The 15,999-nt window shown below is 42.7% G+C and overlaps 1 protein-coding gene across 1 annotated transcript in view; it reads left to right on the plus strand.

The window, feature by feature from the left end:
• Positions 1 to 936: 936 nt before the first annotated feature.
• STAP1 (signal transducing adaptor family member 1) overlaps positions 937 to 15,999 on the plus strand; it is a 414,195-nt gene continuing 399,132 nt past the window's right edge. The window contains exon 1 of the mRNA XM_085636512.1: positions 937 to 1,269. Within this exon, the coding sequence (XP_085492638.1) occupies positions 1,150 to 1,269 (120 nt within the window). The 5' untranslated portion in view covers positions 937 to 1,149. The remainder of the gene's footprint in view (positions 1,270 to 15,999) is intronic.

The raw sequence follows: 15,999 nt of genomic DNA on the forward strand, positions 1-15,999 counted from the left end.
CTCTCAGGCAGTGCTTAACCAAAAATAAAAGCTAAATTGTTTCCTAAAAGTCAACAATGGAAGAATACAAGTCAGTCAATAAAATGGATGGCAAACAGGTTAAGGTCTAGAGGAGGGACAAACACAAGTAGAGAAAAGCAAGCCAGTGATAAAAGAGCAAGTAAGCAAGACTGTAAATAAAGTCAACCAATGATAAGCAATGGGTACGCAATGGGTGGGCTGTAAGTCCACTGTGAAATTCACAATGGGTAGTCCGCAACCAGACATCCTGCGTTGTCTGGTAGAGTCAACCTAAAAATGTCCCTAGGGAAGGAGAAAACACAGCAGCTCCAGGATACGGCGCCATCTCGTGGTATGTTAGGTGCCATGAATAAACAGGGCAAGTTTGTTTTAAACTCTATAAAAAACAGTGTGCAGCAGGAGCCAGGGTCCCTGTAAGAGCGCAGGCCCGGGGAATAATGCATCATGCTCTGGTATTTCCTCTGCTTCCCCAAAATGAAAGAACTGAATTGGAGAAGTAATCCAAGCAGGGGATGATAATGCAGTATCACAAACAATAGGGATGGAAGCACTCCCTCCCACAGCCCAGCTACCACAGGTAAATCAGCAGAGTCGGGGAACCTACCTGAACCCTCCTGCAGGGAAGACAAGCCTCGCTTAAAGGTTAGCTTTGCCAGCTGCTTTCAACATTGGCCTCATGGAACTTTTCAGTTTTGAATAAGAACTTCTTTGATCACTCTTCAGGTGATGACACTGAAACCGGACACATTATCAAGTTCTGCACTATACCCGCTGAGAATTTAAAGTTCTAAATGAAGCTCAATTTAACGTAAAAGCAACGAGCCAGAGAGTGCTGCTTTAAGTATGAATTACCCTTTGCCCAAGTTACGGATTTTCAACGCGTTTCCTGCCAGTGTCCGCCAGGGGGCGCCGACTGTGTACCTGTGGGCTATGTTTACCTGTTGTCTGCTCCCATTGTCAGGGGAAGGGGTGGGACGGACTGTTGAAATTCAAGGTAAGAAGAGGAAGGTGAGGTTAGTTGCTAGGCCGGCCGAGAACGGGAGAGCAGACACGGAGGCGACCGAGCTGGAGGAAGCGGTGTGAAGGGGACAAAGAAGGGAAGTTCTGCAGGAACTCTAGCGCAGGACCATGGCAGCCCCTGCCCCACCTCGGGCTGCGCCCAGGAAGGTGTTCCAAGAAAGGCAGAGAATCACCTCGCTGCCCCTGTACTACGACGGCTTCTTGTGTGTGAAGCGTGCCAAGCAACAGGTGAGCAGCTCGGTTGCACCAGAAGTCTAGACAGCTTGCTGCTAGTTGAAGATACACATAGCTCCTGTATGGACTCTCTTTAACAAGTGTCTTTAACCATGTGGAATACGCCGTTGACAATATATTTTACTGCTAAGCGTCTTACATTTAATTCAGTCTTCGGTGCTCCCTGTAATGAAGGGCGCTCTGCGAGGGTCCAACCGGCAAGGTAACTCAGCAGGTTAATGCAAATGTGTGATGCATGAAGTACAGGCACAACTAGCCCGTGCACGCGTTCACGCTGTGTTGTAAGTATATCTCATGCTTGAAATTAGATGCGTTAGTGGAAATCCCCTCTCTGTAAAGCAGTGAGTCGAGAGTTGGGAACCGTAGAAGGTACTGTAAAATATACAGGGAAAGAGCGGCTGCCCAGCACCACACATTCTGGGTGCAGCGGGGATCAGAACTCGGGTCATCCAAAGGTAAAATCAAAATGTTTTCTTCTAACATAAACAAGAAAGTAATTTATTGTGGATTACTTAATATCACAACAATAAAATACGAAAAGTACAGCAGCAAAACATTGTTAGTTCATTGCTGCAGTAAATTAAACGTGGTCAAACAAAAATATTGATAGGCAACGCCGCTGGCAATATTAAACGATTGATCAGCACAACTAAAATATTTTAGAAGCTTTTCTATCATTTGAGAAGTGAGGTGATTGGAACTATCATTTAGATTTTTAGCATCCGAACCGCAGTAGCAACGAGCGATGATTTCAGCAGGCGACATAATATAGGTGATACATTCTCCACATGTCCCCACACAAAATCATTTTGCTGCTATGGCTTTATACCTGTCGCAAAACATGTTAGAATTCGCAGAGAGCAAGTAACTCACATCACCTTCCCAAAAATGTGTAAGTTAGCAGTTGCGCCGAAGGGGCTATTAGGTAGTCCTGAGTTGTACCATCTTTATAGCCAGGGCACAAGTCCTATAAAAAGAAGTGGGGGGACTGACAAAGTAAGACAGTATGCAAATGACATCAAGATCTCACGACGTAGCGCTATAAAAGAAATAAAATAGCGCTATTTCAATTATTTGTGTAAATACTGGGACAGACTAACCCATCTGACAGTCTTACAGTGTCTGCATTTATATACAGGGACAGAATCAAAGGCAAAAGCATGCCTCTCTTAAGTACCTGGAAGAGAATGCTTTTGCATTTAAGTGTGAGGTTCCAGGCGGCCCCCAGTCAGCATATCCAAACAAAAGGAGGCCGAATGGCCCCTTAACTTCGGCCCAGCTGGAGGTGAAAAAGGCTCCCTCGCTGCATGCACGGCGTGGCTGGGAATGGAAAGCAGACAACGTACAGGCGCTGCTGAAGGTGTCCCGTCGGGTAAACGGCGTTTACTTAGCAGGCGTTACTTCGCATGCCGTTACTACGCGGACGTTAGTACGCACGCGTTGTTACTTAGAAAACCTTTACTACGCAAGTCGGAACAGCGACTTGCGTTAGGGGGGGGAAGGTGTTAGATTTAAAATCCAACACCTTCCCTAGTGTCCGCATAGACTGGAGTTGGAATAGTAAATTACACTATTCCAACATCCAGCACCCCCTACTGCAATTCGTTGTTCCGAATTGCGTAGGAAAGGAATGCGAACTAAAAACGCGGTCGTACTAACGACCGCGTAGTAATGGCATGCGTACTAAACGCATGCGAAGTAACGTCATATATTCATCCCGTTGTCTTACACTTGGACAAGTTCAACATATTTCTGTGGCGCCTGACTTCTTGGCAGGGGGTACGGCGTCCACCCTGTGAAAATAGTGGGTGGACGCCGTGTACCTGCATGTTCCCCCAACTTGTGCCCTGTTTATAGCTCCTTACATACTTAGGGGCATATTCACAAGCCCCTATCGCCACCACAATGTCACTTTCAGTGACGTTGTGGCGATAGGGGCCTCGCCTTATTCACAAGGCAGCGTTTTGCCACTTAACGTGGCTTAACGCTGTCTTGTGAATAGGCCCCCTTTCACGCTGTGTTTAGCATGAAAGGGGCCTGCAGTGGGTGTTGTGGTGGGCGTTCCACCGCAACACCCATTGATAAATAGGAGCTAACACCGAACATAAGACCAGGAAAACCCTGGTCTTAAACTGGCGATACGGGGAGAAATGCTTTATTTCTCCTTTTTTTAGCATTTTCCATGTGTGCTGCCTTGTGCAGCACACATGAAAAATGCAAAATGCTATGGTTTGTTTATGTACAGAAAGGCGTCCCTTTCTGAACATAAACAAACCTTTTAAAAAAAATGCAGTTTTGTAACTTACATGTGTGCTGCATGAAGCAGCACACATGTAAGTAACAAACTGGCATTTTAGGTTTGTTTATGTGCAGGAAGGGACACATTCCTGTACATATACAAACCTACCTGCTTAAAGACACCCTTGCACCAGAGTGCAAGGGTGTCTGCAAGCAGGGAGGTTTGTATATGTAAGGGTGTCTGTGTTGGTGCTAAGTTGTGAAACTTATCACCATCGCAGGGGGAAAAGTAAGGCTGGACCATGTCCTTGTGAATATGGTGCAGCCTTGCTTTTCCGGAGTGGTGGAGAGAGGCATTAAGCCAAGAAGGCTAACGCCTCTCTCCGCCACTTCCTTGTGAATATCCACTTAAGAGGAATATTGCTCCTAACCTAATATTTGAAAATCGGTAGCATTTTTCAAGCCATCAAACATAATTTGTACTTGGCTGTATGTTAGAATTTCGAATATGTAGCACTGGTATTCCAAGCTCTCAAAAAATCCAGAGTTCTTAGAGTTGGTAAACCACCCACACACCTTCTTCCTCCCACTACAGCTAGCTGTTCCTTTGCAGCTGTAATGTTCTATATTGTGCCTATCACGGAGTCTCTGGTCTCGCACTAAAATAACATATCATAAAGCTGGCTGTAGGAGTCAGTGTTTAGTTTATTAATGTAAATCCGTATTTGTAAAGCGCGAACTACTCACCCTTACGGGTCTCAAGGCGCTGGGGGCCGTTGTGGAAATTAAGTGAGCTATTGCCCAGAGTCACATGGTGCTGAGCTGAGCTGCCGCCAGAGCCGGGGATCGAACCGTGAGCCCTGTGCTCTGAAGTCAGCTGCCCTTATTTAACTAACCACGGAAAAATAAACAATGACTGCTGAAATAAAGTGCACTAGGCAAGATCTAACCAGGGACCCAAGGACCAGGAAAAGAGCATATGAGAGAACAGGTAAAAACTTGGCATTAATAATTGCATAAATTCGGCTGTTGAACTGACCACCTTAACTTACATGACGTAAAGCAAACTGGAGGCTCTGTGTTTGAGCTTGAACTGATGGTATCTCAGAGCCCGCTCACATCTCCTAGGTAAACTATATAAGGAGTCACGCTCCATTTTGCTGTCTTCCGTGTGCCATATCCACTCTTTCACCTGCCTCTTGCCAAACATGACGACATTTGTCCTATTGTAGATGACAATCAATCTCTTTTTCTTTTTCAAAGATTGCATCTGACACTGCAAGTGGAAAAATCCTCTTCTTCATTCCCGGAAATTCCCACCTGAATATATTGCTTGTGAGGAATCTGATAAAAGAAGTGGAATGTTTACAGTGTCCCTGTATTTCCTTGTGATTCTTTAACTTACTATCTTTTCCCTCTATATCTTAAATATGATGTGACTTTATTAAGTTTTCTGCAAATCCGCCTGCCCCTAGGCACCCAGAAATCTTTCCCCTTTTCTGCCTTTTTTGTGAACCCCAGTGAGGGCGCCTCCATTTGCTGAACATCGAAACGGGGCAGGCTTCAGAGCTAAAACTTTTAGGAATTTGGGACGCAATTTTATATTTTTACTCTTTACTTTTCAGTCTCAATCCTAAACCAACATTAAACATATTTGTTACAGATCCATCTCAAACAATTTAGAATTCTAAAGGGCGAACAAAGCAAACATGATGATGGATGGAGCGCAGAAACTTTTCAGACACTCACCCCCAGTCACAAATCTGTGTTGAATCCCTCATCGTTTTTTAACTCACCTCGTCATCCCAGTTCAGACTCAGCCATATGTAAATCAGGCCTGACCCTGTGCTTCATGGGAACAGTCCAGTCAGGACTTCCAGGACAGGTCTTCCCTAGCCCGGAAACAAGACACAATTGCTTGAAACTCATTTCAAACAAGATGGATGTACTGGTCTTTGGAAACAATATGTCCCCATGGGACTCCACCTGGTGGTTGTCGGAGCTGGGAGCAACACCAACCAAACACACCAAAAATCACTGGAATCTTGATGCAACTCTTACAAAGACTGCAGACCATCCAGAACGCAACTGCAAGACTCATGCTGGACCACCCGCGCCGCACCATAATTTACTATTCCAACTCCAGTCTGCACAACAGTAGGGAAAGTTTCGGACTTCAAATCCAACAGCGCTTTTCTTAAGGCAAGTCATTGTAATGACTTGCGTGCAGTAGAGGCCGGCGTGTTGATAGAGTGACGGGGTGGGGGGATGGGGAACAGGGGGAAGGTGGGGTAGCGGACGACAAATAAAATAAATAAATAAATAAGACACTTACCTGCTCGCCGCATCGCGTCCCTCTCTTCTTCACACACCGGCACCCAGAGTGCACTGCGGCCAATCCTGATGCTGCTTTCCTGCTGCTGAAAGCAGCATCAGGATTGGCCTGAGCACCGAGACTATGCCTGCTCTTTCCAACCCGGCAACGCAGCTGGGGTTGGAGAGAGCTTCTGTGCACATGACAGTTTGGCCGGCCTGGGACGGCCGACGAGACCATCATGCGTACTGAATAGCAGTGCTCAACCCTCTCCCTCCAGCCTGTCATCACCCTGGTCCAGCCCCCAAACCTCGGCTCAGAGAGAAAAATAAAACAATAATAAAGAAGGGTTTATTGTCATTTTATCTTTCATTTTTTTCGGCTGCTGGCAGTGGGGCGACATTCTTCCACCACAACAGAGGAACCGCTGATGCTTGTAGGGTAAAGAAATGCCTTGTAAAAATACATTTGTGGTTCGGACCACGTTGTTAAGGCACAGCGTGGTTCAAGCTGAGATGTTAAGGCTAGTTCCCAGTTACGGGTATGCCACTGATTGAAAATTGCGTGAGATTACACTTGTGTAGTAAACATTATGTATAAGCCTAGCTGTAGTGCATGTGCAGGATTTGTTTTACCTTTCATCTGTATGGATTCCTGTATCTGTCCTTGGCTGTCCAAGGGTTGTTGTAGTTTCTTGAACATAAAATTGGAGGTTGAATTTGAATTTGAGAATTTGAATTTGAATTTGAATTTGAATTTGAAGGCTAAATAAATATATACATGCCAGCATTTTAAAAGAGGAAAGTGGGAGATTTTTTTTAATGAACTCGGATAACGAGGTGACTGTATTTCTCCCATTGACTTCTATTGAGGCCTGAAGCTGAGCTATGTACTGGGACTAACTGAAAATACCCATTTTTTTATTTTTTTGCTTACCTGTCAGGAGCATGGAGAAAGGCTATGGCATGCAGAGAGAGGTGAGAAAAATGCTGTACACTGGCCTGCTGGAGCAGGTTATTGGCAGTGCATACTCCGAGGCACACAAGATCAGTCCCTGTCTGCAGAAGCCTGCAGAGGAATTGGATTTTTGTAGACAGGATTGGGGAGGCGGGAGACTCTTCCTGCAATCAATAGTTTCCCGCCTTAATCGGATGGGTTAGCATGCATGTGAATATGTGTTACTGGTGGCTTGCGATGTTGGCACAGCGTGGTAGTAGTTCAGATTTCCATACTGATGTTTCGGTTCTTGTTTACTGAGTGCTTGGTGGTGGAGGGTGCTGTGACACCTTCCACTTAGGTGACGCGAGATTGTAAACTGTTTCTGTATGCTTAGTAGCGATGGGGACTTCCTTGTTCTGCTCTAACCCATTGTGTTGGCAGTATCAATGCAATTGCGCCAATATTTTGCTTTGTGCTTATCTCAATAATGTCGGCTCACCCTCCATGACTGTACTGATAAGATTACCCTATCAAAGTTTTGTGGTTACATTTCTTTAGGCTTAGAGAAAGGCGCTGGTTGCTGTTTTTATACTATCCTATGTTGAATTTTTTTGGGAGTTGAAGCAAATGTGAGTCTAAGGCATCCATAGTTTAGGTCATGATCTAGTTGCGTCATTACAAAGGTATACATTTTTTGTTTTTATTTTATGACACTGTAAGGTTGCCATTTTAGGGCTGAATTTCAGAGCCCATGTTTAGCAGTAACCATGCAGTAAGTCTAGGTTATTTTGTATGCCTCTCCCAAGAGAGACATAACAGCCCGATTTACTTATAGTTAGGGCTCCCGGTTTTATGGTATCTATTTTTTTAACATTTCCGTCTGCATTTATCCCTATTTATTTTTTGATCATTTTATCTGTATTTATCCACATTTTATTTTGCCGCAAGCAAAAACAGAAGATGCAGCTAGTATTTTTCCACGTTTATTTCAATAGGCAATGCACGCTTGGTTGTTATAGGTTTGGATAGATTTATGTAGATGGTAAATGGGTAACTGCTTTTAACAAAGATCCTTTTGTTACTTGCAGTTAATAAATTGCAGTCCTCCTAACGTAACCCTCACTGTCTTTTGCAACACATCATATACATTGATTTACACACATATGATTTATTATCAAGCGCTCTGACACCTTGCATTATGATGAGTAGGGCTATAGCACTAGAAAAGAAATAAATCCAATTTAAATTGTTATTTGTGTAACTACTGGGATAAACCAACACATCTAACATTCCTACAGTGCGTGTATATCTCTTTGCTCCAGTGACTGAACTAAGTCAAATGCAGGCCTCTCTTAAGTACCTGTGAAGTGAAAAGCTGTGCGCATTTGTTTTCCCTCAATTGCTTTTAGGGATGCGTCTTCCTCCTCACCACCCCCACCCTCCCATAGCTTCCAGCCAGGATACTTAACCAAAAGGAGGCCTGATGGCCCCTTCATGTCGACCTTTGTTATGGGCTCAGCTGAAATTTCATAAGCCCTCTCTCCCTGTCCTGCACTGGGACAGGCTTGTCTTCTCCTGGCACACAGCAGCAAAGGTTAACATATGTATGGGCATTTTTCCGTTTCTATTTATAAATACAGACAAAAGAAAAATATTTTTCCATCTGTATTTATATGCAAAAACCCATTTAAACGGAAAACCGGGAGCCTTACTTATAGTGGACATTGTATTTTAGTGCCAGGTAGTGGGAATCCTGTAGGTGGAGAACTCTCGGTCAAGGTTAGCAGATCATGTAAGACTATGGTAAGCATTGTTGGGGTGCTGTCACCACTGCCTTGGCTTTGTATATGCCTTCCTACAGTGCTCAAGCCATTGTTTTCTATTATACTCAATCCCATGTTTTCTACTGTGCTCAAACCCATTTTCTACTGTGCTGAAACCTATACTTAACCCATTCTCTACTGTGCTCACACCTATACTTAACCCATTCTCTACTGTGCTCAAACCCATGTTTTCTACTGTGCTCAAACCTATATTTAATCCATGTTTTCTACTGTGCTCAAACCCATGTTTTCCACTGTGCTCAAACCCGTTTTCTACTGTTCTCCATGTTTTCTACTATGCTTAAACCCATGTTTTCTACTATGCTCAAACCCATGTTTTCAACTGTGCTCAAACCCATGTTTTCTACTTTGCTCAAACCTGTACTCAAACCCATGTTTTCTACTGTGCTCAAACCTGTACTCAAACCCATGTTTTCTACTGTGCCCAAACCCATGTTTTCTACTGTGCTCAAGCCCATGTTTTCTACTCTGCTCAAACCCGTGTTTTCTACTGTGCTCAAACCCATGTTTTCTACTGTGCTTAAACCCATGATTTCTACTGTGCTCAAACCCATGCTTTCTACTATGCTCAAACCCATGTTTTCTACTGTGCTCAAACCCATGTTTTCTACTGTGCTTATACCCATGTTTTCTACTGTGCTCAAACCCATGTTTTCTACTGTGCTCAAACCTGTACTCAAACCCATGTTTTCTACTGTGCTCAAACCCATGTTTTCTAATATGCTCAAACCCATGTTTTCTACTGTGCTCAAGCCCATGTTTTCTACTGTACTTAAACACATGTTTTCTTCTGTGCTCAAACCCGTGTTTTCTACTGTGCTCAAACATGTACTGACAACCCATGTTTTCTACTGTGCTTAAACCCATGTTTTCGACTATGCTCAAACCCATGTTTTCTACTGTGCTCAAACCCATGTTTTCTACTGTGCTCAAACCCATGTTTTCTACTGTGCTCAAACCCATGTTTTCTACTGTGCTCAAACCTGCACTCAAACCCATGTTTTCTACTGTGCTCAAACCCATGTTTTCTACTGTGCTCAAGCCCATGTTTTCTACTGTGCTCAAACCCATGTTTTCTATTGTGCTCAAACCCATGTTTTCTACTGTGCTCAAATCCGTCCTCAAACCCATGTTTTCTACTGTGCTCAAACCTGTACTCAAAGCCATGTTTTCTACTGTGCTCAAACCCATGTTTTCTACTGTGCTCAAACCTGTGTTTTCTACTGTGCTCAAACCTGTACTAAAACCCATGTTTCCTACTGTGCTTAAACCCATGATTTCTACTATACTTAAACCCATGTTTTCTACTATGCTCAAACCCATGTTTTCTACTGTGCTTAAACCCATGTTTTCTACTATGCACAAACCCATGTTTTCTACTGTGCACAAACCTGTACTCAAACCCATGTTTTCTTCTGTGCTCAAACACATGTTTTCTTCTGTGCTCAAGCCCATGTTTTCTACTGTGCTCAAACCCATGTTTTCTACTGTGCTCAAACCTGTACTCAAACCCATGTTTTCTACTGTGCTTAAACCCATTTTTTCTACTGTGCTCAAGCCCATGTTTTCTACTGTGATCAAACCCATGTTTTCTACTGTGCTCAAGCCCATGTTTTCTACTGTGCTCAAACCCATGTTTTCTACTGTGCTCAAACCTGTTCTCAAACACATGTATTCTCCTGTGCTCAAACCTGTACTCAAACCGATGTTTTCTACTGTGCTCAAACCCATGCTTTCTACTGTGCTCAAACCCGTGTTTTTTACTGTGCTCAAACCCGTACTTAAACCCATGTTTTCTACTATGCTTAAACCCATGATTTCTACTATGCTTAAACTTATGATTTCTACTATGCTCAAACCCATTTTTTCTACTATGCTCAAACCCATGTTTTTTACTATGCTCAAACCCATGTTTTCTACTGTGCTCAAACCCATGTTTTCTACGGTGCTCAAACCCATGTTTTCTACTGTGCTCAAACCCATGTTTTCTACTGTGCTCAAACTTGTACTCAAACCCATGTTTTCTACTGTGCTCAAACCTACGTTTTCTACTGTGTTTCCTACTGTGCTCAAACCTGTACTCAAACCCATGTTTCCTACTGTGCTCAAACCCATGTTTTCTACTGTGCTCAAACCCATGTTTTCTACTGTGCTCAAGCCCATGTTTTCTACTGTGCTCAAACCCATGTTTTCTACTGTGCTCAAACCTGTTCTCAAACCCATGTTTTCTACTGTGCTCAAACCTGTACTTAAACCCATGTTTTCTACTGTGCTCAAACCCATGTTTTTTACCGTACTCAAACCCATGTTTTCTACTATGCTTAAACCCATGATTTCTACTATGCTCAAACTTATGATTTCTACTATGCTCAAACCCATGTTTTCTACTGTGCTCAAGCCCATGTTTTCTACTGTGCTCAAACCCATGTTTTCTACTGTGCTCAAACCTGTTCTCAAACCCATGTTTTCTACTGTGCTCAAACCTGTACTCAAACCCATGCTTTCTACTGTGCTCAAACCCATGTTTTTTACCGTACTCAAACCCATGTTTTCTACTATGCTTAACCCATGATTTCTACTATGCTCAAACTTATGATTTCTACTATGCTCAAACCCATGTTTTCTACTGTGCTCAAACCCATGTTTTCTATTGTGCTCAAACCCATGTTTTCTACTATGCTCAAACCCATGTTTTCTACTATGCTCAAACCCATGTTTTCTATGGTGCTCAGACCCATGTTTTCTACTGTGCTTAAACCCATGATTTCTACTATGCTCAAACCCATGTTTTCTACTATGCTCAAACCTATGTTTTATACTGTGCTCAAACCCATGTTTTCTACTGTGCTCAAACCCATGTTTTCTACTATACCCAAACCCATCTTTTCTACTATGCTCAAACCCATATTTTCTACTATGCTCAAACCCATGTTTTCTACTGTGCTCAAAACCATGTTTTATACTGTGCTCAAACCCATGTTTTCTACTATGCTCAAACCCATGTTTTCTACTATGCTCAAACCCATGTTTTCTACTGTTCTTAAACCTATGATTTCTACTAGGCTCAAACCCATGTTTTCTACTATGCTCAAACCTATGTTTTCTACTGTGCTCAAACCCATCTTTTCTACTATACCCAAACCCATCTTTTCTACTATGCTCAAACCCATGTTTTCTACTATGTTCAAACCCATGTTTTCTGCTGTGCTCAAACCCATGTTTTCTACTGTGCTCAAACCTGTACTCAAACCCATGTTTTCTACTGTGCTCAAACCCATGTTTTCTACTATGCTCAAACCCATGTTTTCTACTGTGCTCAGACCCATGTGTTCTACTGTGCTCAATCCCATGTTTTCTACTGTGCTCAAACCCATTTTTTCTACTGTGCTCAAACCTGTACTCAAACCCATGTTTTCTACTGTGCTCAAACCCATGTTTTCTACTGTGCTCAAGCCCATGTTTTCTACTGTGCTCAAACCCATGTTTTCTACGATGCTCAAACCCATGTTTTCTACTGTGCTTAAACCCATGATTTCTACTATGCTCAAAACCAGGTTTTCTACTATGCTCAAACCTATGTGTTCTACTGTGCTCAAACCCATGTTTTCTACGGTGCTCAAACCCATCTTTTCTACTATACTCAAACCCATGTTTTCTACTATGCTCAAACCCATGTTTTCTACTGTGCTCAAACCCATGTTTTCTACTGTGCTCAAACCTGTACTCAAACCCATGTTTTCTACTGTGCTTAAACCCATGTTTTCTACTATGCTCAAACCCATGTTTTCTACTGTGCTCAAACCCATGTGTTCTACTGTGCTCAATCCCATGTTTTGTACTGTGCTCAAACCCATGTTTTCTACTGTGCTTAAACCTGTACTCAAACCCATGTTTTCTACTGTGCTCAAACCCATGTTCTCTACTGTGCTCAAGCCCATGTTTTCTACTGTGCTCAAACCCATGTTCTCTACTGTGCTCAAGCCCATGTTTTCTACTGTGCTTAAACCTGTACTCAAATCCATGTTTTCTACTGTGCTCAAACCCATGTTTTCTACTGTGCTCAAGCCCATGTTTTTTACTGTGCTCAAACCCATGTTTTCTACTGTGCTCAAGCCTATGTTTTCTACTGTGCTCAAACCCATGTTTTCTACTGTGCTCAAACCTGTACTCAAACCCATGTTTTCTACTGTGCTCAAACCCATGTTTTCTACTGGGCTCAAACCCATGTTTTCTACTGTGCTCAAACCCGTGTTTTCTGCTGTGCTCAAACCTGTACTCAATTCCATGTTTTCTACGGTGTTCAAACCCATGTTTTCTACTGTGCTTAAACCCATGTCTTCTATTATGCTTAAACAAATTTAAGTCATCTACTTGTGTAAGTGGAAGAACCAGTGGCATCTAAGGTTAAGAAAAATGAGCGGTTGTGACCTGGGCCACAAAGGCTGTGTAATTCTATCAAAATGTGATAGCCAATTCGAAATTTTTGCTACAATATACAACAGAGGTTTTCATTCACGTATTTGATTGCAAGTGGCAGTTGGCAACACGCGGAGATACGGCTGTAAAGAACGCATTGGCCGGTAGATAGACGTTGAGATGTTTTCCACATCTCAGGATGTGGTCATTGATTGCCTTTGGGTCAATGTTTGAACTCGGTGCTTTGGGAGTCAGGGATGAATCCTATGGAAAACAGGATTACTATCCTGACATTTTCTGAGTGTACCCGGTGTCCCATCAGCAGAAGCATTCTGTACCATCACTAGGCACCGATTCAGTATTATGGAACTGCTGATCAGTAAGACTTAGTATTGAACTAATATCTCAAACGAAAGGAACTCAGTCGTTATCAAGCAACAAATGTGGCTCAACAGCATAAGGGTGGTCTCTACTGATATAGAAGAAACTGGCATCAAACAGAGTGAGTTTTTTCCCCGCTAATTTGCAAACGTATAAGAACCGAGGCCAAAAGTTTTGCTCAGAAGCATGCAGCACGCTGACTACCCAGGCTGTGTAGCCTTGAGTCCACCTCATCCCTCTTTAATCCAGCAGCAGATACAGCTTGCTGGTTTCTACTCTCCCCCTTTATCATTATTTTCCCGTATTTCTCTTCCTTTTTCCCCCCTTGTGTGGTTTTTTCTTTCTCTTGCTGAAAGGCTGATGAGGAAAAATAAGTGCTGGTCCCCAGAAATGAGTGCTTTTGCTCCCCATCTGCACCCACTGGTTATGGAGGATGTCATAATATCTGCTTTAATATTACCACTTGAAATTGATTTGGCGTGTGGACCAGAGAGGGAGGGCTGAGTTGTTTATTTAAAGTCAGTCAGTTACATTTGCTTATCATTGGTTTTGGTCATGAATCACTCTGATTATTCATGTATTTGCTAATTGGACAGATCATGCTGAAAACTAATCGCAAATCATCTGGAAAGTTGAAAAATTCCACTGAACTGAGGAAGGATATTTTACAGGAGAAGGGCACACATGATGAATAACTAGGGTGATATAAAGGTCCCTGCAGGTACTCCCACATTACAGCTCTTGAGTAAGGATCAAGACCTCTGTATAATATTTTCCGCCCCATTGTAGATTCTCATAACTTCCTAAACAGAAACATCAATGTTAAACCTTTAATTTTAAGGCGACAAGGGATCCTGGCTATTGACAGGAGATGGCTAGTAGTTACGGGTCAGTCAGTGCAAGAGGTGGTGGAGGTGTAGCAGGAGCAAGCGAGGAAAAGGCAGAAAAGTGAGAAAGAAAAAGGGAGAGAAAGATAGGAAAATAGTGTCCAATGGAGAACCTGCAAGAGTGAAATAAAAAGACAGGTAATATGGGGCGGCGGAAGATAGAGGCATATGGTGCAATCAGGATAAGACAGGCTAATTGAACAACGCCTAATTCACCATTGCTGGCAGCTAGGTCCTAAGAAAAAACTTAGCAACCCCTCATTTATTTGTATTATCAATAATAATAATAGTAATAATAACAATATTAATAATAATAACAATAATAATGATAATAATGATAATTATTATTATTAATAACAAATATATTGTGATGCAGTGGTCATTAGTAGGTTCTCCCTCAAGAGTGATTTATTAGATTGCTATAAAATATCCTTTGGAAGAAGACAGTCTGGCTGTCAATGGTGAGAAAGCAAAAGATAGACAATTGATGGACGAAATGCAGAACTTATCAAAACATTCAACCCCAGTCAAGAGATCTGGGTTAAATCCATCATTCTTTTGCTCACTCTGCCACCCCAGTTTAGTTCTGGCCATAAGCAAATCAGTCTTGACCCTGTGCCTCATGGGAACAGTCCAGCCCGAACTGCTAAGCCAGGTCCTCCCTGTACCGTAAACAAGCATCCTAGGACTGCTTTCAGGGTTTCACCCCTCTTCAGCCAGGATAGCTTGAGTCCAGTGGCACACTGAGCCTAAGACCCATGTCTGGGCATACCTGGCGCACTTAGGGCGAGAAAGCAAAAGATACACAATTGATGGACGGAATGCAGAACAAATCAAAACATTCACCCCCAGTCAAGATATCTGGGTTAAATCCATCATTCTTTTGCTCACCATGCCACCCCAGTTTCAATGGTGCTAATAGGGTAAATGCACCCTGCTGTAACTGAGCTGCAGCAAAGGTTTGCTCGACTGCAGACAGGTCACTTTCTGTTAATGTCAGCATAACATGCCCACGTTTATTTAGTGTAAAAACAAAGGATGGAACAGCATTAAAAGTTTCACCCCCCTTAGGACCAGACATTTTATCCCTTTCAAAATTAGGATACAGGACCTATGGAGATGCAAGAGAGTTTAACAGACAGTTTCTTGTCTGTGATTTATGTTTCAAAAGAGTTGTGCATTCATTGTTCCACTTCTTACTAGTGAACGTTTGTGAATTGGAGGCTAATGAAGTGCTTAGGATAGACAGGAGTTTGTTGAATACAGTTTTCCTGCAAACCAGGAGAGCTTCTGAGCAGCTACGATTTTAGGTGTATAATCCTTGAAATTTAAACTCAGTTATTCCTATATTGGTCTGTTGGACTTTACTCACCGGGTTTAGAGCTTGCTTTGAATGTCTTGCTTTCTTTTAGATCAATACTAATTCAGACTTAAGATTTAGACTGGATTTCTACAGATCACCACAGAATCTAAGTTAAGCAGGCAGGCGTTACATCGCGCAGAGCTTTATTGCCTTCTGAGTTTCTCGAGACATATCAAGGCAAGGTCCAATGGGCTACTGTAAACCGTATGTAATCTATAAAGCCCAAGCCATAATTGCAGCCCTCTGAGGCAGGGAGCTTTGTGGTCCTTGTGACGTGTCAAAGTTAAGGGTAAATGAGAACAACTCTGAGAGGTCCTCATTGCCTTAAGTGCGGGTAGTCCC

This window comes from Triturus cristatus, chromosome 2_1 (genome assembly GCF_964204655.1).
Source record: "Triturus cristatus chromosome 2_1, aTriCri1.1, whole genome shotgun sequence".
In the NCBI taxonomy this organism is placed as follows: domain Eukaryota; kingdom Metazoa; phylum Chordata; class Amphibia; order Caudata; family Salamandridae; genus Triturus; species Triturus cristatus.